Consider the following 21306-nt stretch of genomic DNA (forward strand, 5'->3'; position numbering starts at 1 on the left):
GGACTGAGGAGCCGACTGGGATCCCCCGCCCCCTGCTCCACCGCATGTCCAGGCGGGGGACTGTGGTGGGGTAGGGACACCTCCGTGGGGAGTCCCGGATTCGAGTCCCGCGTCGAGCGGCTCACCTGGCCGGACCGTGCGGAGGCAGACTTTGGCTCCAGCCCCTATAAAAGGTAACGGAGGCGTGAGTCAGAGCCGCCGCCTCCTCCCCGCCCGCTCTCACTTACGTGCGGCCGGGCGGGCGGGCGGGCAGGCACGGAGCCGCCGTCCCGCACCCGCGCACTTGCCGGAGATGAACCGCGCCGCGCTGCGGGTCTCGCTCCTTCTCCCGCTCCTGCTCCTGCCCGCCCTGGGCCGTGCCGGCTCCGACAGCGAGAGCGACCAGGAACACGGCGGCGAGGAGCCCCCGCATTCCCCGGGGAAAGGTGAGCAGGGGTCCCTCGGTGCGCGGGGCTCCACGAGGCGTGGAGCACCCCGCTGCTGCCTTTGGGGTCCCCGTGCACGAGGCGCCTCGGAGCTTAGTTAGGGATGGCCGGTGCCTGAGCACCCTGATGCGTGCAGCACCCCGATACTGAGTTTGGGGTCTCTGATAGATGGGGTACCTTGATGTGCAGAGTTCCCTCTCTTGCTGAGTTGGGAATCCTTGATGAGTGGAGTGCCCCAGTGCAAGGGGTGCTGGATTTGGGGTATCTGATGTTTAGTGGAGAGGTGTCCCCACTGCCAGGGAGTTCTCCCCTTGCTTGGGTTGGGGGCAGGGGGGCTGCTCTACCTCCTGCTGCACCCTTGTTAGGGCTCCATGTGCGCCCCAGGGTGAAATGCCCCTGTGGAGATGTGTTCCCCCAGCATCGCCCAGCTGCGGGCGCTGCACCCCCCAGCACGTCCCTGCCTTTGTCCCTGCTCCCGCCAACTCCCGTGCGGCTCGACTGGCCCGACCCCTGCCCAGGGGCTGGGCCCTCGCTTTGTCCGCAGCCCTTTTCCCTCACTGGGACCCGCTTGCATCAGACTGAGGGGGTCAGGACTTCCTGAGATGGGGGTACAAGGGTTGTGCACCAAGCAGTCCCTGCTTGCTCCCGCGGACCGCCCGGAGCTTCCAACCCTGCACCCTGGCGCGGTGAATGATGGCCGGTCCCCTTTACCCTGCGGCGTGTCGGCTGGGCTGCCCTGCTTCCACCTGGTCCCCCCGCGGCCCGCCAAGAGCGGGGTCTGGTCCTGCTGCAGAGTTGGAGGGGGGCTGCTCCACTGCTGACGATGGGGGACGGGGGACGTGACAGAACGCAGGACTGCAGGGTTGTGTGCCCCTCCTCCTCTCCGTGAGATGTCTTGCTGGTGGTATGGGGGCTTTCAGAGTTAGAGGTTCAGGGGAAAAGTCCTGGGTCTTTGGTCTTGGTCCCTTTTCTGATTGGAGGCTACGGCACTGCCACAGCTCTGCGGGGATTTTGGGGGAGTGCTGTGGATTTTCTCACCTGGGGATGAGTGCTGCACTGGGATGTTGCTGTCCCTGGCTATGCACCTTGTCCCCTCTTTGCCCACAGGTTTGTTTCCTGGGCTCAGCCTCATAGCACGTCCTTGGTTTTGCCTTTGGTAAAGAGTTGTCCTGACCTGTGCCAGGACAGCTGCCCTGTGGTAAGGACTGGGAATAGTTTGGTGCCAGGAGCTGCTTTTGTTATTGCAATGAATCACTTTTCTTACCACTCTTGCCGGGCTGAGCACTGGACAGAGATGGGGATGCAGACGGTTCTTGCCACAGAGATTAAGTAACCCAGGCCACACGGTGAGGGGGTGTTGGGTGTCCAGCATATCGGTGTGCTGCGCTGGCCAAGGGGCTGGACACTGCGTGAGGTTTGGGAGGGGTGGGTGGGAGGACTGGGATGGAGAAGGGGAAAGGAGGTGGCCAGGAGGTCGGTAGGGAACAGGCAAGTTAGCCCATGCTATACCAGTGTTAACGGCTGAAGATCTGGATGGAATCCCATGGGAAGCAGGTCATGGCTGGAACCCTCCAAGGCTCCTGCCAGGTGCCAAGAGCTGCGTGTCTCAGCACCTCTGCTGGGTGATGAGATGGTTCCCTCTTGCTTGAGGCTTATGCATGAGGTAGATCTGGTGGCCCCCCAGCCCTGGGTACTCAGCACATGCTTGGGGATTTGCTGTGAGGTTGCTCCCTGAGAAGACTCTGCTTGCCCAAGGACCTGAGTCCTGTGCTAAGTGTGTCTTTGGGAGACAGTAACTCTCTCTCCCTATTTCCTCTCCCTGCCATTCAGATGTGTCTTGCTCTCAGTGTCCTCTTCTTGGTCATTCCCCCATGTCCTCTTCTTCCAGGAGAACCTATTTTTCTTGCTTAATACTCCTTATTCATGTCTCTCCCCAGCTCCAAGCACTGATCTGTCCTCTGGGATTTCCCCATTTTTATCCCTTTTGCTGGGACAGCCCTTTCTCTGCAGCACTCTGGTTGTTTCCTGCTTCCCCATCACCTACTGGGGCAGCTGGGTTCAGAAGGAGCAGGAATGTGCCTTGGAGTAAAGCCTGCCCTATGTCTTCCTCCACCCAAACCCTCGCCCCTCTCGGGGGAGATGGTAGAGTCTTGGGCTCCACAGCCCAAAGAGAACAGGATCTCCACAGCCTCAGGAGAACAAAGAACAATCCCTGCAGCGACCTGTGCTACCAGTGGCACATTAAAAGCTGATCCCAAAGATTTGCAGTGGGTCAGAGTTTATAAACACAGAGGGGCTTTAATGCAGCCAGGCTTGGGAGGGATCAGTGCCCCCATGGGCAGCACATGGGGTGGTGTCCTGGGCTGAAAGTACATGGGCACAGCTGCACAGGGGTGTGTCTGGAGGGAGAAACCAGGGAGGAGGTGGGGCTGGAACGACACAGCCCTTCCATACACATGCCTCCTGTGGGGCTTGGCAGAAGGATGCTCAGGTTATGCACCCCCCTGCCCAGACCCTCTGCCTGTGCCATGACTGGAGAGCTGGCTTTGGGCAGCATGAGCACAGTCCAGGTACCATGATCAGGTTATTGCTTTCAAGGGATGTGGTGTTTGGATATGTTTTGTAGGCTGGGACCCGGCTGCTGTAGCTGGTTCCTACTCTGGGACCTGCACTCTGTGCATCTCTGCATGTTCTGGTACTTCCTGGCTTACTGGCCCTTGGGAACAACACCCCACTTACCCTCTTTTCTGGGCCATGAGCTCCACTGATCTCTCCATAGCCTGAGACTGACCCATAGACAGGGCACAGAAAGGTGGTCTTGGTCTGGCATCTGCAAGCTGAACTCATCCCATGGGACTTTGACACTGGTATAGCTCAGGATTGGCTCCCAGCAGGAAGAGGAGGCTCTGGCAGCGTGCCAGCACTCCCCGTGGCTGAGCACTGGGCACTGTGTGCCTGGCCAATAAGAGAGCAGGATGGGAAAGCTTGAAGTGAGCCCGCTGTCCTGCCTGCCACACACGTGCCATCCAAACTTCTGGAGCTCAAGCTCACAGCAGTGGCTGTGTTGCTGTCAGGCAGCATCCACGCTGTGAGCAGCACATGTGTTTCAGGGTTGTCAGGTACCCTGCAGCAGCCTCAGACTGCACAGAGCCTAAAATATGAAAAACTCAGGATGGGAGGTGCAGACGTGTAGGGCAAACCTTCTGATCCCCTTCCTTATTGTCTGGCTCTGCTGAAGGTTGCCTCCTGGTCTGTGCAAACGATTCTGAGTCCTTTGGGTGCACAGTCCATCCCTGTGTGCCCTTGGTGAGGTCTCCTGGGAGCAGCCTGCTGCATCAGTGCCTTTCCTATGAGTGATTCACGGCATCCAGTGGTTGAGCTGGCTCCTCACGCTGCCAAAAGCTGCTCCTACCCTTCCTCCCCGGCTGCAGGACATGCGGAGCAGCACGCTGGTAATGGCAGCGTCTGCCTGAACTCGGCAGGAAAGTGTTGTTGGATGGTGTTGGATATCAAGGAGGGAAGGGAGCTGGCACTTGCAGCAAAGCCTGTATCCCAGAATGGGAGGGCTGAGTGGGAGCAAAGAACAGCGGGAGAAAGCACAAAGGGAGGGTGTAAAGGGGGGAAACTCGTGGGAAACTTGGCTGGACCGCGGGCTGCTGGGGAAAGGCGGGCGGCAGGCAGTACTCAGGTGAACCGGGGGGCTCTGCGCGGCTGAGCACGGAGGCGTTCTCGCCTGCAAGGGCAGGCAGCTCCTGTCAGCACCCTACTGTGTTTTCCCGCAGGAACCCCTGCAAGGAACCCTCTTCTTGCGCGTTATCTCCCGGTGTGCGTATCGCATCACCAGGGCTGTTTCCCTCCACGTTTTCGGGAGCGCTTTGCAGTCCCTGCCGAGGCAGTGGGTGCTCAGAGGTAAGGCAGGGCATGCAGAGAGCTGCAGCATCCGCTGCCGAGGTTCTTTTGTGGTGAGTGGAAGCAGTTCAGCAGAAGGGAGACCTGGCATCACACGGCTTTCCGAAGGAGAAGACGTGCTCCGGCGGGAAGTGTGGGAGGCAGACTGAATTATGCAAATCACCACTTGGGCAGGGCAGTGGGTTAATGTTCATGGCTGCGAGACTGCAAAGGCCCCCAGGTGGAAGGGATCGGAGCAGTTAGCGCAGGGCTCCTCCGAGCTGTGCCGGGGCAGGGGGGGATGCTGAGAGCCTGACCCAGCGCCCGAGCTGGGCTCGCCTCGGCGCTCTCCTGCAGCGCTCGGTGCGGGCGCCACGGGGGCCCAACCCTGCACGGCTGCGCTCGAGAGATGCCTGCCCGAGGGGGCTGTGCCATCACTGCACCCAGAACCACGGGGTGGGAAAACACACCCACGGGGGCTTCGGTGGATGGATAAGAGCTCATGGGTCCTTCTGGGTTTGATGCCAAGACATCCCTGGGGAAGTCTGTTGTGTTGGGGTGGATTGAACTGGTTCCTCGGTGCAGCTGCAGCCTTCGGGGTGTCCAAAGCTGCCGAGCTGAGCTGGCAGGGGGCTGCAAGGAGGGTCCAGAGCCCCCTCAGCTGTGGGAATAGATGTGTGCTGGGAGATGTGGGAAGCTGAGGTAATTGGCACAGTGCTGACACAGCAGGGCAGGTGTCAGCACAGGGCTATTGCTCAACCGGTGATATGATGTTTGAGCTGCTTTCTGTCAAGGCAGAGTCCCTGGAGGTGAGCAAAAAGTGGGGTGTTGGGGCGGGCTGTGCCAGTTGAGGCATGTGCAGTGAACTGAGGTACCGTGTGCCAGCCCTGGGGTGCTGTGCCTCACCTGTGCCAGGACTGCCCCAAAGTGAGTGTTTCTTTGTGCAGATAGTGCCCAAAGGGGTAGGAGAGTGGGAGCAGAGTGGGAAAAGACATATGGTGTTTCCAGAGGAGGGTCTATCGTCTCTCAATTTTGATGCACAGTCAGTGTCTGGGCAGCAGGAATCCTTTGTGTGAGCAAGGTGGGCAGGATAAATGGATCTCAGCTTGCTGTAGCAGAGCTGGGTGCATGCCTGGGCAGTACCATGCAAGCAGGCATGGAGAGGGCACTGCAGTCTGTCCTGGGGCACATGTGTCCTGGTGCATGCAGCTGTGGCTTGCACAGTCCTCTGCTTGCTGCTCCTTCTTTCTTTGCCTTTGGGAATACCCAAGAGATCCCTGAGCATTGCTCCTGAGCGTCAGTAATTTGACAGAGGTGAGTCACCAGTCATACTGGAGGGAGCCCTGAGATCTGTTCCCATCTCCGCAACACACAGTGCCCCTAAACACCCTCCAGCCCTTCCCAGCCCAGTTTGGCTGTGGTCATCCACTCCCCCGAGCAGCAGATGCTCCAAAACCCCCAGCAGTGCCCATGCCTGGATCCTTGCTGAGTGGAGGGCAGGATCCTGCTGGGCTTAGGGCCTCGCATGGGACATCTGGGCCTGGGAAAGCTTGCCTCTTCCTTTCTCACCCCTGAGCTGGAATCCACTCCTATTAATAGCAAGTGGGTGTCGATAGCTCTTGTCAGCAGTAGGGATCGGGGCTGGAGCAGCTCCTGCTGAGACCCTCCAGCATCCTGGTGAGGCTGGCAGGCAGATGGCCCCACCAAGGGACAGAGATGATATTGGGGCTCAGCTGTACCTCTTAAATGCTCCTCCATGTCATTGCTGCTGTATGAATGCCCCCCGTTGCCCCAAACCTGCCCCAGTCTGGCACTCTTTGCTCCTGCACTCGTGGTCTGAGAAGCGCCAACAGCCTGTCTGCAGTGACAAGCTTGCTGGTAAGGACAAGTCAGGAGGAGCCCATGAATTACATATTGTGCCAGTCAGAGCAGGCACATAATCCTTTTGTGCCATGTTTCCCTGCTTGGGGCAATCTGAGCCCCACATCCCTTTGTCTGGAGCTGGTTGTTTAGAAGGGCTGGTGACAGCCAAGGTGTTTGTTTGGGGGCATCTGAGAAGAGGTTCTGGTGCACTCCTAAGGCTAGCTCCAGTGATGTGCCAGGAATCTGGGCATTGCTGACAGCTCTGGAGGAGAGTGACAGTGCAAGGGCCAGCCCGTTGAGTACTGGGTACTCTCAGGACCTTCCCAGGAGGGCTTTGCCCCCTCTAGATCTGCACAGTGGCACACCACCAGCTGTGGGAAACTCAGGTCACATCTTGCCCTGCTGTGGTCACTGTGTGACCCATGGGTGACACAAGAAGAGCAGAGGTCCCGGCATAGGATCCCCCATCCTCCCTCTCACTTTTCCTAAGGAAAGGGTTTTGCATGGTAAGACCTTACGCAGCTCTGTGTGGGTATTTGGGTGGTCATATGAGTTACAGCTGGGGACAGGAGCTGAGCATTTTGCCTGGCACTTTTTCCTGTGAAAGCACATCCCCACTGCAGGGGCACTCGCTGATGTAAAGAGAAGGTTTTGATGCTCCTTTGCTGCCTCTGCTCTCAGTCCCAGGCAGCTTTCCCAGGTGGGAGGAGGGTGTCTGCATGGTGCAGTGCATCTTGCTGCCCGAACTCCTCGTGAAGTGTGGGAGCTGCACTTGTGAAGTGCCTTGTCTTGGGGCAGTGGGAAGCTTTGGCTGCTCTGGAGCAGCTGCTGGTACAGCTGCTCAGTGATGGAAGCCAATACCTCTGATTTTTCCTTTTTAAGGACAATGCCAAAATGTCAGCCCTGGTGTTTTCCCTCTGACCGACAACTGCAGGGGACCTGGCCGTGCTCTGAGGAGGCAGTACCCTCTGGGAACATGCCCTTTGTTGGGACAGAGGGAGAAGTGGGAAAGCAAAGGCGGGGAGGGGGATGGATGGAAGGCAGTGGGAGCGCAAAGGCCTGCTGCCTGGCAGAGACATGTTTGCTGACAACCTTTCCCTTCCATTCATGTGGTTTTCTCTTTTCTTTTTCTTCAAGGCCACAGCCACTGGAGCTATGAAGGTAAATACCCTGCAGTTACTTCTGCTTTTTTCCTACTACCCAGCAGATCCTGGGCTTGAGCCAGCCATGGTTAATGATTACAGCGCTTCTGTGCGCACTCCACGACTCACCCTTCCCTCCTGCCTGACCCTGACACAGTGCCCGCACTCAGGCATGGATGGGCTGAAGAGCCAGGTGTTGCTCTGATTTCACCAGGAAGCAGCAGCTCCAACGAGGGCTTTCCTAGCCCCTGGCTGTGCGGGGTTGCCCCCCTGGGAAGGGCTCCTCCCTGAATGAGAGCTCCCCTGACCCTGTGGGAAGCCAAGTGGGGGAAAGGGCTGCACTCCCCAGGCTGGACTTGCAGTCCATGCTGGGACTTTGACCAGCCCAGGGATTAGCTTGTCTTCACTTCTGCCCTCTGTCACCCTCCCTCCCCATCCTGCCTGGCCCTGCCCTCGCATCAAGGCTTGGGGGGCCTCTCCACAGCACCCATGATGGGCATCACCACAGTGCTGTAACAGATACACCCCTTACCACTGCACCATCACCCTGAGGTTTGGCTCAGCTGCTAAAGCCCAGCTCCATATTTACAGGGGTCCTGCAAGGGGCTGGCCTGGGGACAAGCCTGGGTTTGCACTGGCCCATGACACGCTAGAAGCAGACCTCTGCAGTGCAAAGGGAGGTTTCTGGGGCATCAGCCATGCTTATCCCAGCTGTGGCACTGGGGAGAGGTGTCCATTTCAGTGGCCAACTGAGCCATGTGAGCTGGCCCTTTGTCATAGAGCCCAGGAGCACCGTGGTACCTTGCTCAAGCAGCAGCAGGGGCGATACCTGCCAGAGGCCAGGCTGTTCAAGGCAGCAAGTATGTGATGAGCTGCAGGGCAGCAGCTCCTCAGCTTGCCAAGTCCACTTGTAAATGATCTTCTTGCACTCTTCCTAAACACCCCAAAAATAGACTTTCCTGGCAGCTCACCATGCTCCGAGACCTTTCCTGATACAGCTGCATTCAGTCACATGTTGGCATAAAGCTGCTCCCAAGCTAACTTCATGGAAGCTAACCTTATGTGCATGGCTAATTCCCTGGCCAGTGCCTGTCCCCTTCCCCAGTACCCCCAAACCTTCTTTCTGGAAGTGTCCTCATCCTGGCACTCTCACTGACAGTTCCTCCCTTCCTTCTTGCACCAGACCTAAAGCACTGGAGTACGGACTACTCGGACTGCGGGGGCACCAAGCAGTCGCCCATCAATGTTGACACAGCTCAGGCCACCTTCAGCCCTGATCTGCGGCCAATCCAGCTCTCTGGCTACAGCCTGCCTGCCAACAAGCAGCTCAAGCTCAAGAACAATGGGCACACAGGTAGGGGCAAAGGCACCTGCAGGGGCTGGAGCACAAACAGAAGACACTCAGACTCTCCCAGCAGGACCAGGCTTCTCTGACATCCTTCCCCTGGGCTCTGGGAAGGAAATAGTCTTGCAGGCTGCAGCCCTGTTGCCTTCTAGGCCAAAACGGGAGCAACAGGCTGTAGAAATTTTTCAGGTCCATGTGTTTTCTTGGACAAAGTGAGAAGCCCCGAGATGTCCAGAGCCTTTGGGAGCTGGCTTCAGAAATTTTTTAACTCCACATTTTCTCTAAAAATGTGTTCTGGTATTTCTGATCCAGGTTTTCAGCCACTGCTTCCTCCCCTGCATTTCACTTTCAAAGGACTCATCAGTTGCTGGATGTGGCTTAACCTTTAAGCTACCTACATCTGTCTTTTAGGGCACAGCTTTGACCACCTTACTTTGTTTGTACTTAAAGATTCTATCTCAAGACCTTAAAACTTTTTGTAGGTCTTTTGTTTCCCTTCTCCAGTATCAGATGGTTTTTGTAAAATTCTGGACACAACTTATTCATGTTATTTTAGTATCAGCCTCAGTATGCCAGATATGGACAAAAACCACTTCTTTCCAGAGCTGAGGATGGTTGGACCTGGTTGCTACCAGCTTTTTCTCGGAGGAAGCAGAACGTGTTGTGCACGCTGGTGTCTGCCAGTCCCCAGGCTAAGAAAAGGTTATGGAGAAAGGGACTTAAGAACTTGCTGACAGTGTGATAAGGCACCTCCTTGCCCTGGTAGCCAACGAGATGGAGCTGACCTGTGTATACAGCAAACTTGACAGGTCAGACTTGCTGTGTATGGCCAGATCAGCTGCTTGGTGCATGCACAGAGCTCTATATTGTGGCCTCCTGCCCTAATGTGCTTGCAGAGTTAAACTAGTTGAGCTCAGTAGTTGCTATTTTAGACACCCTGGAATCTGGTGTTGCTTGGTGTTTAGGAAAGCAGTGAGAGCATTTTCATTGGGGAGGGGGGAAGTACTTTCTCACATGCTTTTAAGATGCCTTTTTTTATTGTGGCAACCACTGGTCTGCTTTATGAAGATCCATAAATAAATAAAAGTTGCAAGTCCAGTAAGATATTTGTACAGTTACTCATTTTGGTAACAAGGTATTTATGCTATACAAGCATTTTTGAGGGCCTGAAAATGACTCAGGTAGTTAGGAGAAGGAAAACAATAGTTTAGCTGTACAAAAGAAGTACAAAAGCAGATAAATTCATAGGGAGGGAACAGTTTATCACTTCCTGTATTTGAGTTTTCTATCTCTGAACCCAGTGGCAAGGAAGCCGAGATGGCCAATGACTCATCACAGCCCTGTTACGTGGTTAATCCCGAATCTGTGCCCTAGCTTGGCAATGTTACTAAGGCACACTTCATCTAAAAAGGGAAAAGGGGAAGAACTTACATTAAAAATTAGGAAAAGGTGCTTAAAAGGATAGGACAACCTCTCTCAGGGTCGAGGGATGCTCCTGATATTTTTGCCACATGTCCGGGTAACTCAGTTTTAGATTTGCCACATTGCTGCCTAAGTCCGAAACAGCTGGATAAACCACATTAAAGAAAAATCAATGTATGAATTTATGGTGTCCAAAGAAGCAAAAATTTTAGCTCTAAGTGCTTTCAAAATATTTAATGCTTCTATGCCACTAGTTCCAGTGCTGTCGTACACTTACAGGCTGCTTTATTTGAAAGGTCCCAGCTTGCCAAGAGTTGCAGCTCTCTGTCCAACTGCCCTGCTCTCACAGATATCCACCACTCTGCCACTATCTTTCTCTATGAATTTTGTCCATGGTCTCTTTATATTATTCTCACTTACTCAATAAATTGTTGGATAACATTTGGCTTGGAGCTGACCCTGGGAGTCTTTGCGGAGGGGGTCTTCACTTTCCAGCATTTTCACAGTAGCTGTTTTTGAAGCTGATGTATTTACTGCAGTTTCCTGCAACCTTAAGTCAAAAGTTGAACCCTGGCACGTTGGCAGGCTTGCCCACAGCCTCAAGAGAGATGGAAAGCAAGGTTTTCTGTTACGACCAGTTTCTAGAAACCCAGGCTGACTGTTTCCCTTGAGACATCTCCTTTGCGTACCTGTGGAAAAGACTGGGCTTTATGTTGACTTACTGACCTCTTCCTTCTGCCTCCGCAGTTGTCCTTGAGCTGCCTGAGTCCCTGGCCCTCACTGGTGGCTATGCCCAGCAGTACCGAGCTGTGCAGCTGCACCTGCACTGGGGCTCCCCACTGGGACCTGGCTCAGAGCACACCATCAATGGGCGACGCTTTCCTGCTGAGGTAAGGAGCCCTCATGGTGCTGGATGCATCTTTTCCCTTGTGGTGCTGGGCAGGGAATGGATGCTTCTCACCCATGGCTCTGGTTGTCACTGGATGTAGGCTGTAACCCCTGGCCAGGATCCTGGGCAGCTCTGCAGCAGTGGTGTTCAGTGTAGGAGGCTACATTTTGATGCTGAGCCAGGCACATGTGAAGCCTGGTCCTGGGCTGATGGAGCAGGAGCTGTGGCAGCTCCCAGGCTGTGGAAGCCAGCTTCCCTGGAAGCTGTGAGCCTGCTTTGGGAGCTACAGGGACTGTTTACTCTGTACACACTGTCCTCTTGCTCTGCCAGCTCCCATCTGGTTTTATCCCTCCTTCTCTAGCTGCTGTCATCAAACTGAGCCTGGCTCTGCAGTATGAGCCACTGGTATGCAGGACAGAGTGCTGGTTTGCTGTTCCTGACCAGGAAAGTTTCTGCAGGCAGACCTTCATGCTGGCTGCTTTGCAGCAGCAGATTTTCTTGGTCCCGCCAGCATTTTCCCTTCCCTACAGGGGTACTCGTCACATCTGCATGTCTCTTACAGCCCTTGCATAAGCAGGCTGTAGCCCTGTGGGAGTGAGCATCTCCCAGTGGTGCCCATCCAGGACTGGGATTACGTGTTTCCCTTCCAGATCCATGTGGTCCACTACAACACCAAGTACGACAGCTTTACAGAGGCAATGGTTCACCCAGATGGCCTGGCTGTACTGGGAGCCTTTCTGGAGGTGAGTTCCATGGATCAGCAGGGGGAGGATAGGACTAGGGTGGGCAGAGTTGGACACGGTTTTGGGGACTGGCAGAGGTGCAAATGCACCTTGAAAGAAGGGGAGAGAAAGGGCAGAATGAAGCGGTCACTGGGATAGGGTGCCTCTCTCAAGGGGCGATACCTCCTTGCTGGCACTGCCATCACCATCTTGTCTCCCTTTGGCCCCTGTCCTTGCCATTACAGTGGGGTTTCTTTGTTGCAGGTTGGGCACGGGGAGAACCAGTACTACCATGAAATACTAAAGCATCTGTTCGAAATCCAAGAAGTGGGTAAGGCCCTGTCCCACTAGTGCTTTGTCTCAGGGGCTGCAGCCCAGCAGAGAAGCCTGCTGCTCAGCAGAGCAAGGCTGCAGCAGGCAGCCCACCTGCTTTCCCCTGCCTCCCAGGCAAACCAACTGCTCTTCCTCCAGTGGCTGCAGCGGCACATACAGTGCCAGACTGCCCATGATCTTTATGCTGTTGTCCTCCAAGGAATTTGTACCAGTCTCACTCCCATTATGTTTCCTCTCCCAGGACAGGAAACATTGGTGCCTGGATTCAACATTGCAGGTCTGCTGCCTGCCAACCTGAAACTCTACTTCCACTATAACGGCTCTCTGACCACCCCTCCCTGCTACCAGACAGTCAAATGGACAATCTTCAACCAGACCATGCTGCTTTCTCATAACCAGGTCTGTGTGGGCAACGAGCTCCGCACTGGGTCTTTCCCAGCCTGTCCCAGTAAGCTGATGCAGGTGCCCTGTGCCAGTGCTCTGCAGCTCATCCGGCCCCCAAAGGCAGGATGATGCTATTCTGTTCACACTGTTCTCCTTCCAGATGTCAATGCTGGTTTCAAGCCTGAGAACCGATGATGACAAGCTTTTGCAAAGCAACTACCGGCCAGTGCAGAACCTGCATGGGCGACGGGTGCTGGCGAGTTTCCAGACCACCCCTTTGGTGAAGCATGCTCCTGGTAAGGAGTGTGTGACTGTGCCCAGGCTGCTCCCAGCTGCAGGGATGCAGTGATGGGGCAAGCACCAGGAGTCAGTGCTTTGCTGTCTCTTACAGAAACACAGCATCTGCATGGGTTAGATGTGCCCGGCAAGTGATGTGTGGCAGCACTGGTCTTAGGGTCCCACTCTCTCTCATTTCTGCACTTCTTTCATGCTCCCTGGGGAAGATTGATTTCTAGGAACTTATAGTCTTGCAGGCATAACAGTAGCAGGACTAGGGGATGCATGGTCAAGAGCAAACAGGCAGGTCCTAGCACTCCAGCTACCTACTTCAATCCCAAATGCAATAGACAAATTCAGTAGGAGCTGCCAGAGGTACAAGCCTGCAGTGAACACCCCTCCTCCAAATCCTGCAGGAAGGGCAGTGCTGGGGACCCTTCCTGAAAGCTGCGCTCTGCCAGTGGGGCCTCACAGCCGTGCTGGCGAGGCACACAGTCCCCTGCCTGAGAGATCCCTGTCTGCCCACCCTTTATTTCTCCTTGAAGGTCTTTCTTGCATTGGTGATTTCCAGGCATGAGTAGAAATCACTATTAATCCTCAGGTGTGACTATCGCTCTGCATCACTGAATTTTTTGCCCATTGCTTCTCCCTGAGGTCACTGGGGTTTTTCTGTTCAACATCCTGTTCCTTTTCTGTTCTGATGGCATTTCCTACACCTTTTGTGAAGGTGACTAATAGGAACAGCACAGGGTTGGTCCCAGGCCTCTGGGCAATGCCTCAATAACCACACACTGTGGTGCAAGGCACTTCCCTCACCGTCCCACCTGCAGCCTGCTTGCTAATGGCTGTAGGCTTTTAATCACTGTGGTCTTCGGCCTGGCCAGCTCTTTCCCATGTGACACTGCATCAAATACTTCACTGAAGCCGGGAGAGATAAAATCTAACGCATTTTCTTTGTCTAGAACATCACTTATCAAAGAAGGATATCGGGTTAGGCTGGCATGTTCTATCTTTGGTAAACCTGTTAGATACTTTATCATATTTTCCATTTACCTCCAAGCCTTTCTTTTACTATTTTCTTGCAGAAGCTGTTCCAAAGCCTCCCAGTGCTGGGGCAAGGGGGGAGTTGCCCAGCTCTATTTTTTTTTTTCATTTTTTGCTATTTCTATACAAAACTCCCAACTGTAACAAAGCCACAAGTCTCTTGTTCCTGAAGTGCCAGGAGAATGCCCCAGTACTGGATGAGGTCATTGGTCCCCTGCCTTGTGTGCACAGGATTGTTGGGGGTTTCTCCCCACGTCAGTGCTGACTGCCTGCTTTAGCCCTGGGGCTGCTGAGCACTGAGATGGGGTGCTGTGGGGTCACATCTTGTTTTGCTTGTAGTTGCACCTTCTGTGCCCACTCTTGTTGATCTTTTTTCCAGTCACCACCAGTTTGGGATAACCACTCCTGCCCCCAGCTGCCGGGTGGAGGTGGCAGCTTTCCTGCAGCAGCCATGTAGCTGGATAGAGCCCACAGATAGTGCCACTGTGCGTAACACCCGAGCCGTGTACAGATGATAATGCAGCTCTTTAAAAGCCATGTTTTTATGCTGGGTAAACATTTGTCCAGCACAGCTCCTTCCCAGCATGTAGGGTCACCAAGCCATCCCCATGCCAGGTGCCCTACCTGTAGTGTGTGGCTGCCTCTTCTCTGGGAGCTGCTGACCATCTCACTCCAGGCAACTGCTCCCCCAGTTTCTGCTTGCTGGGCTCATCCCATGTGCCTCTCTGGGGTCTCCTGTGGGGTCCAGTGCAGTCATGGGGTGCTGAAGTGCTCAGAACCCTGACTGCTTCCTAGGCTGTGGCAGCAGCAGTGGGGGGAGTTTCTGGCTGGGCTCAGCAAAGCTCAGGTGTGGGCTGTGGTTCAGGGATCCGTTTTTCTCCCTTTTCCTCCCTTTTCCTCCCTTTTCCTCATGCTTCTGCCAGAGTGTCAGGGCTGGGCTTCCTGCAGCAAGATGCTGTGAGCTGCTGGGGATGTGGCAGGCAGCTCTCCCCTGCTCATGGGTGATGGGGAGCCTTGAGGGGAGCCCTACTTTGGGAGGGGGGTCTGAAGGCCTGCAGGCTTGAGATTTCCCTCTCCAAACACTTCAAAGGCAACTTCCTGACTGTGTTGTCTCTCATTACAGGTAGCGATGATTCAGCAACAGCAGGTAGGTGAGGGTCTGGCATGAAGCAGGGGAAGGAGGGCACAGGGTGTACCTGCTTGGGAATTGGGGTCCTGTGGAAGCCATGCGCTGAGCTGGGAGCAGGCAGCCAGTGGGTTTGTAGGGCTGCTCCGGCATCCATGCTGCTGGTTCTCATCCGCTGGTCTTTGTCTCCTTTGCAGAAGGACACTCCAGCTCATTTCATGCAGGTAAGTGTGCTTAGCCAAGGCTGCTCCTTTGTGTCCCCTCTGCCCCTGGGCTACCAGCCTGCTCCTTGCCTCCTCTTACTCAGCCAACAGTCGCAGGGAACCATCCCCAGAGTAACACACCTGTGCTTGGCTTGCAGGAGACGTGCTAGCTGTGCTCTTTGGGGTGCTCTTTGCTGTCACAGCACTGGCCTTTCTGCTGTACATCTACAAGCACCGCAGCCAGAACACACGGTGAGCAAGGGAGAGATGCAGGAGGACAGGGCTTGGAGGCAGAAGGGTCCAGGGCATGAGAATGGAGTTTAATGGTGGTTTCAGGCAACAAGACCCCGTGCCTGGTCTAACACTCCCCCCTTCCTTCTTTCCCCAACAGGCTGGACTCGCCAACCAAATCCAAGGTCATCTACACGGCAGCCAGCACTGAGAACACCGCATGAACTCCACACCTCTGTGGCAGTCCCAGCCCCACAGGCTCAGCCTGCCACCCCACCTCCCCTCACTCCCATCCCAGGTCAAGGAAGACCAGTGCTCCAGCATCCCTTGGCTGCACAAGCTGCCCACATGCACTGTTTGTCTAGGGGCAGCATTTGGTCCCAATAGATATTTTTGTTATAAAAAAGGTAAAAAGTATTAAAAAAAAAAGTAAAATCCTCCCATGGCACCAGCTGTTTCTGCTGGCTTTGTGAGAAGCCGTGGGGCAAGAAAGAGCGCCCTGGTGCAGCTGGACCCACAGCGGAGAGGGGTGTGCAGGGACCCCTTCCCAAACAGCAAAGACAGCATCAGCCTCTGTGCACCGGGCAGAGCTCCAGAGTAAGCAGCAAAAGGCTTCTTGTACAGCCCAGCCCTGCCCTCCATCACTCTGGGACTTCTTCCTCCTCTTATTTGTGCAAAGCATTGGAAAAACATAGCTTGGTAGGACTGAAGAAAGGCAGAGCTGAAGGTGGCAGAGCCACTGCTTGCTTGCTGGCCAGCCCCCACCCAGCTCACCCCCAGCTTTATCATAGCTAGATTAGCCAGAACAACCCTAGATCCATGGCTACCTCCCACCTTTCATGATGGCTTCTGTGGAGCTGGAGCCAAGTCCCAGGAAGCTTTATGGCCATGGCAAAACCAGGAGAAACTGGCCCTGTCTGGGAGAGGAGAGGAACCTGCAGGTCTCCAGCCCTCAGCAGCCTCCAGGCAAATGGGGCCTGCAACTGCCAGACCATCCCCCTCCAATCATATCAGCACAGGCCACTGCCACCACTGCTTGTACCCTCCCCACAAGGGCAGTGCTGATGGCCACACACACCCCCACTTGTCTGTGGTACTTAATTTTATTGATATAAAAGCCCACTGTGGATAAAACTGCCTTTTCAGCCCAATGGCAGTTTCTCCCTCCCAGCCCTGTGGCACAGAACCAGGGCTGGTACCCGCCTGAAAATCCCCAAGAACAGGAGAGGGCAATGATCCATTGGAATGGTCCCTTGAACCCCCTCCCAAATCTGTGCCGGCAACAGCTGTGGCATTGCATCTCCTCCCAAGCCCTCCACCACCCTCCATGTCCACTGGGTCTTTTGCATACTGTCTTTTTCCCTCTTCTCCTCCCATCCTGCAAGCTGTCAGTACCCGTGGGTCCCCCAGCACCATCCTGCTGCACCAGGATGCCGGCTCACTGCGCTACTGCAGGGCAGTGCCAGGGCCACGGCTTCTGGGGCAGCAGGACTGGGCAGAGAGGTGGAGAAAGGAGCACTACAGCAGTCAGCCACGACCCAGGGCACGGCAGCACTTTGCAAAGCCCCTTCCTCCACCCTGCAGCGAGGAGGCAACGCAGGCCCCCTGCCCTGGCATGGGGGGCAGCACATCTGTGGCAGCGGGGGGAGAAGCGATGGGTTTCTTTGGGCTCAAGCCTCCGGCAGTCACAGGCAGGCTAACTAGGGCTGAGCTCACAGCAGGGCCAGCAAAGTTGGGTCCCCCAAAACTGAGGTGTTTTATGGGGACTCCCAAAGGGCGTTGGAGTGAGCCAGTCTCAGCCACACCGGTCGGCTGGCTGCCACAGCTGGACCCCAGCGCCTGCCCCACCAGGGCTGGCCAGGGTCCCCCAGTCCAGGAGAAAAGATATTGCAAAGAAGGTGATGGCCGATCCTGCCGCCAGGATAGGAGGGGAGGGGAGGGGTGGCTGGGGACTGGAACATCCTGCAGGGCCTCAGGATCCTGGCTGGGGGCTGGCTCCACTCCGTAAACCTGCAGGAACCAAGAAGAGAAGTGGTGAGTTTTCACCAAACTCTTTACCCCACTTCTCCTAGGAGAAGCAACAACCTAACCATGGCCTCAAAAACTCCCTGCTCCTCTAAAGTGGGAGACGAGGGGATGACATCCTTGTTTGAGCCACAGAGAAAACCTCTTGCCACCCCAGCACTGGTCCTGGTACCCCATGAGACCCAAAGTGTTCCCCCACGCCCTTTTTGGAGCGGTACTTACAGAGCAGGAAGCGCCGCAGGTTCTGCGCAGATCCCCCCGAGAGCAGGTACGCCCAGGCAGCGGCAGCAGCCATCAGCAGGTAGGAGGGCACCAGGCTGCCCAAGTACAGGGGGTTGCAAAACGACTGTGGGAAGAGGCACAAGGAGAGAAGGGTGAGCAGGCAGGAGAGGACAGGAACAGGATGTGTGGCAGTGTCACCACCTCAGTGAATGGAGTGGGACAGGTGGCACCAACCCCAGGATTTGGTTTGTTAAGGACCAGCTGCTTCACTAGTGCCAAAGGCTGTTTCGCCCCAGCATGGGACCAGTACTCTGAATACAGGTCCCAGTGCAGAGCCCTACTCCCAGTTACTCACCGACCCCGAAACAGTGAGATGCATGATAACGACCGCTGCGATCTCCCACCAGCGCCGGTGCTCGCAGCCATGAAAGAAGAGGATCCCCCAGAAGGTGTGAAGGAAAATCAGCACCATGGTCATAAAAGCTGCAGGGAGAAGTGGAGGTGTCACCAGGGAATCACCCACCTCACCTGGCCTGCAGGCTTGGGGAAGGGATGGAGATGAGTCAGTAAAGGGGGGATAGAGAAACAGCATGGCTGGACTGGGAGGTGCTGGGTCAGACTTTGAGTGTGGGAGACATGAAAAGAAGAGCAGGGAGAGTCACAGGGAACAGCAAGAAGGGCTTGTCACAGAGAGATGTAACAAGGGACTATAAGGAGCTCAGGTGGGTGAGGGTGCAGCATGGGCAAGACAATGTAAGAGGGAAAACTCCAGCGCCTCATCTGCTGCCTCTGTGGTGGGGCAGAGATGTGAGCGAAGGGTGCCACTTACTCACCTGAGGTCAGGAAATACAGCTGTGAATCCCCATGGATGCCCACAGTGCCAGGCCCTAACGCGTCTGCCAGGAGATTGATCATGGAGAAGGCGCCGCTCATGAGACCAAAGCCCACGCCAGCCACTGCCATGACAGGGACACTGTTAAGCTCTGAGCCTCCCAAGGGCCACCCCATGTACCACCCAGCCAGCTTTGGCGTGAGAAATCTCTCTTTGCTCCCAGCACCATGTGCAGCCCTGCCCAGCCTCGCCCCCTGTCCTGTGCTCAGGCTGCTCTGCTCTGCACAGCACTCACCATATGCCATTTGCTGAATGGAAATGGGGGAGCAGCCGTCCTCACTGAGGGCCACCAGCCCCTCGATGGCCTTCCTGTGGGGTGAGAGCACACTGGAGCCCAGCACAGCCAAGCCACCTCCCGAGGCATGGTGCAGTATTCACTCTGCACCATGCCACCTTCCTGGCAACCTCCCCCTCCCCAAGCAACACCCACCACGGAGATCCCCCGTGTGACTGTACCACCAGACAAATCAGGCATGTGAAAATCATGTGAGGCCACACGGAAAGATTTTCCACAGAGGAATGTGGGTGCCAGCCAGCCCGGCAGAACAGGGCTGGTGTGAGCAGGACGCTGGGTCTAAGGCAAGCAGCACCCCCGCATGGAAAGCAGCCCCACTGCAGGCGTGGGAGGCTGTACCTGATCTCTGCACTTATACTGAGAAGATGTTGACAAACAATGGAGGAGGTGCAGGGAAGAGCTCGAAGAGCTAGAAAAATTCTTTCGGGGGAGAAACTGGGAGAGGAGAGGCTTCATAATTTATGCCAGCTAGAGGTGTGACAGGTAAGGAGCATGCCAGGCAGCTCCTCGGCCCGGAGAGGACAGCAGCACTTGGGACCGGAGATCCGCAAGGCAAAGGAAACGCAGTAGTTTGTGTCAGAGGCTGCTCCGTGGAGCTCTGCTACCCTCTGCCTGCCTGCCTCCGGCAGTGCCCTGCCGCAGGGAGCAGCATGGCCTGCAGACATGCTCCCCCCAGCATTCTCCCAGCTTCCAACCGGGAAGACTAGGGAGTATGAAGGACACCTCCCCATGCCTGCCTGCCCAGCCCCAGCACAGTGTCCATCCATACACAGGACAGGGTGCAGCACGTGCTTCCCTGCCAGTACAAGCCCCTGCGCTCCAAGACAATGGTATCAGGAAGGCTGGGAACTGCCAAAGCTGCAATGAGACTGTTTCCCAGCTTGGTCAGGGCACCAGATCCTCCAGAGCTTAGGGCTGCTCTGCCCCACCACCTGACACCCACTAAGGTCAACACACAGAAGCAGGTGCCACCCATGTGCTCCCAGTAAGCACTGAGGCAGCTTCATGCCACACTTGACATTCCCCCCAGTCCAGCAGCTCACAGACGGAATCTGGCACCACCATGGCTGGGAAGACTGTCCAGAAGTGCTGGCACAGCAGGGAGATGCCGTTACCTGAGGAGCTTGTAGTAAAGGAAGCGGAAGGCCTCCTGCAGCAGCACAGAGAACATCACCCCAAAAATCAGGAGCCCCTTCTGCAGCCGCTCATCCTGGGGGTCGCTGGCTTTCACTGCGATGAACCAGATGAGGGACGAGAGCAGCAGTGACACCAGCCAGAAGAAAGCCCTGTAAGACACAGAGCTTGCTGGCACTGGTGCTGTGCTGGAGCTGCTGCTGTGTTGGGACTGGCACCGGCAGCTGTGCCCCGGCCTTGCCCACTCTCTGACCAGCACCAGTGCCATTATGGTACCAGTGCTGGGCGGCTGGTGCCTGTACTGGTCCCACCACTGTGTTGTGCCTGCACTCCTGCTCCACTGGTCACCAGAACCGGCAGCAGTAGCCCTGTTGTGCCCGCAGCAGTACCAGCACCTGTTCCAGGCTCATATCCACGCCAGTACCAGTTCCAGTACCATATCCTTCTGGTCCCACAGTGGTACTAGTACCAGTTACCCAGATGCACACAAGCACCAGTACCACTACCAACCCTTCACTGGTACTGTATGAGTGCTGGTGTCCACAATGTGCCAATGGCTGTGACAGTAAGAGGAACAATATTTGTGCTCTTACCATGCAAGCAACAGCACCCGCATGAGTACTGGTGACTCCAGTGAGCCCACAACAGCACCAGCATGAGTCCTGGTGACTCCAGCGAGTCCACAACAGGACCAGCATGAGTCCTGGTGTGTCTGCTGCACCCACGATGGTGCCTCAGCCAGTAGTCACATGCCTATCACACCCCTGATGCTACCAGCACCCTGTCACACCCATACTGGTACCAGCACTCCTGTCACGCCCATCCTGTACCAGCACCGTCACTGGTACCAGCACCCCGGTCACGACTGCAGTGATCGTGTACAGGCACTGGGACCAGCACCCCGACACATCCGTACTGGGACCAGCACCAGCAGCAGAATCAGTGCCCCCACCACGATCGTTCTGGTAGTAGCACCGGCGCTGCTCCTAGCGCCCGGCCACGCCCACACGGCTCCCGGAGCCGATCCTGCTCCCGGAGCCGATCCTGCTCCCACACCACGGCAGCACCAGAGCCCCCATCGCTGACTGACCCGGCGATGAGGATGATGATGCGGAGCGGGTCGCGGGCGATGGTGAAGATGAAGAGGCCGAACGCGGGCCCGAAGGCGATGAAGGTGCACCCGAAGAAGACGGCGAGCGTCATTTCGGCGGGAGCGGGGACACGGGACCGGGGTCGGACCCGGAGCTCGGACCGGACGGGCCCCGCGGCCCCTTCCCCCTCCGCCGCCCTTCCGGGGCCGATGACGTCACACGTGCGCGCGCCGCCGCCGCCGGAAGCAGCGTCCCGGGGCGGGCGCGGGGGGCGGGGCCAGGCCCGTCAGTCACGGCGGGCGCGGGGTTGGATATCGGGAAAGGCCCGTCCGGAGCGGGCCGGGCCCTGGGACA

General features: G+C 56.2%; 2 protein-coding genes across 2 annotated transcripts; one reads left to right on the forward strand and one right to left on the reverse strand.

Annotated features, from left to right (window-relative positions):
- Positions 1-201: 201 nt before the first annotated feature.
- On the forward strand, positions 202-15741 carry CA9 (carbonic anhydrase 9). The gene is made up of 12 exons (XM_048292096.1): positions 202-425; positions 7314-7337; positions 8502-8672; positions 10833-10975; positions 11625-11717; positions 11961-12027; positions 12271-12428; positions 12574-12709; positions 14857-14880; positions 15057-15083; positions 15221-15314; positions 15454-15741. Exons 1-12 carry the CDS (start codon positions 293-295, stop codon positions 15515-15517), a joined length of 1134 nt encoding a protein of 377 aa, XP_048148053.1. The 5' UTR covers positions 202-292; the 3' UTR covers positions 15518-15741.
- Positions 15742-16377: 636 nt separating this feature from the next.
- Positions 16378-21166, reverse strand: LOC125320100 (gamma-secretase subunit Aph-1b-like). Its single transcript, XM_048292097.1, has 7 exons — positions 20952-21166; positions 19843-20013; positions 18668-18741; positions 18374-18496; positions 17896-18023; positions 17541-17664; positions 16378-17303 (listed from the first exon to the last, which is right to left on the reverse strand). The coding sequence occupies exons 1-7, from the start codon at positions 21062-21064 to the stop codon at positions 17266-17268; spliced, it is 771 nt and encodes a 256-aa protein (XP_048148054.1). The 5' UTR covers positions 21065-21166; the 3' UTR covers positions 16378-17265.
- Between the last annotated feature and the right edge of the window lie 140 nt (positions 21167-21306).

Source organism: Corvus hawaiiensis, chromosome Z (assembly GCF_020740725.1).
Source record: "Corvus hawaiiensis isolate bCorHaw1 chromosome Z, bCorHaw1.pri.cur, whole genome shotgun sequence".
In the NCBI taxonomy this organism is placed as follows: domain Eukaryota; kingdom Metazoa; phylum Chordata; class Aves; order Passeriformes; family Corvidae; genus Corvus; species Corvus hawaiiensis.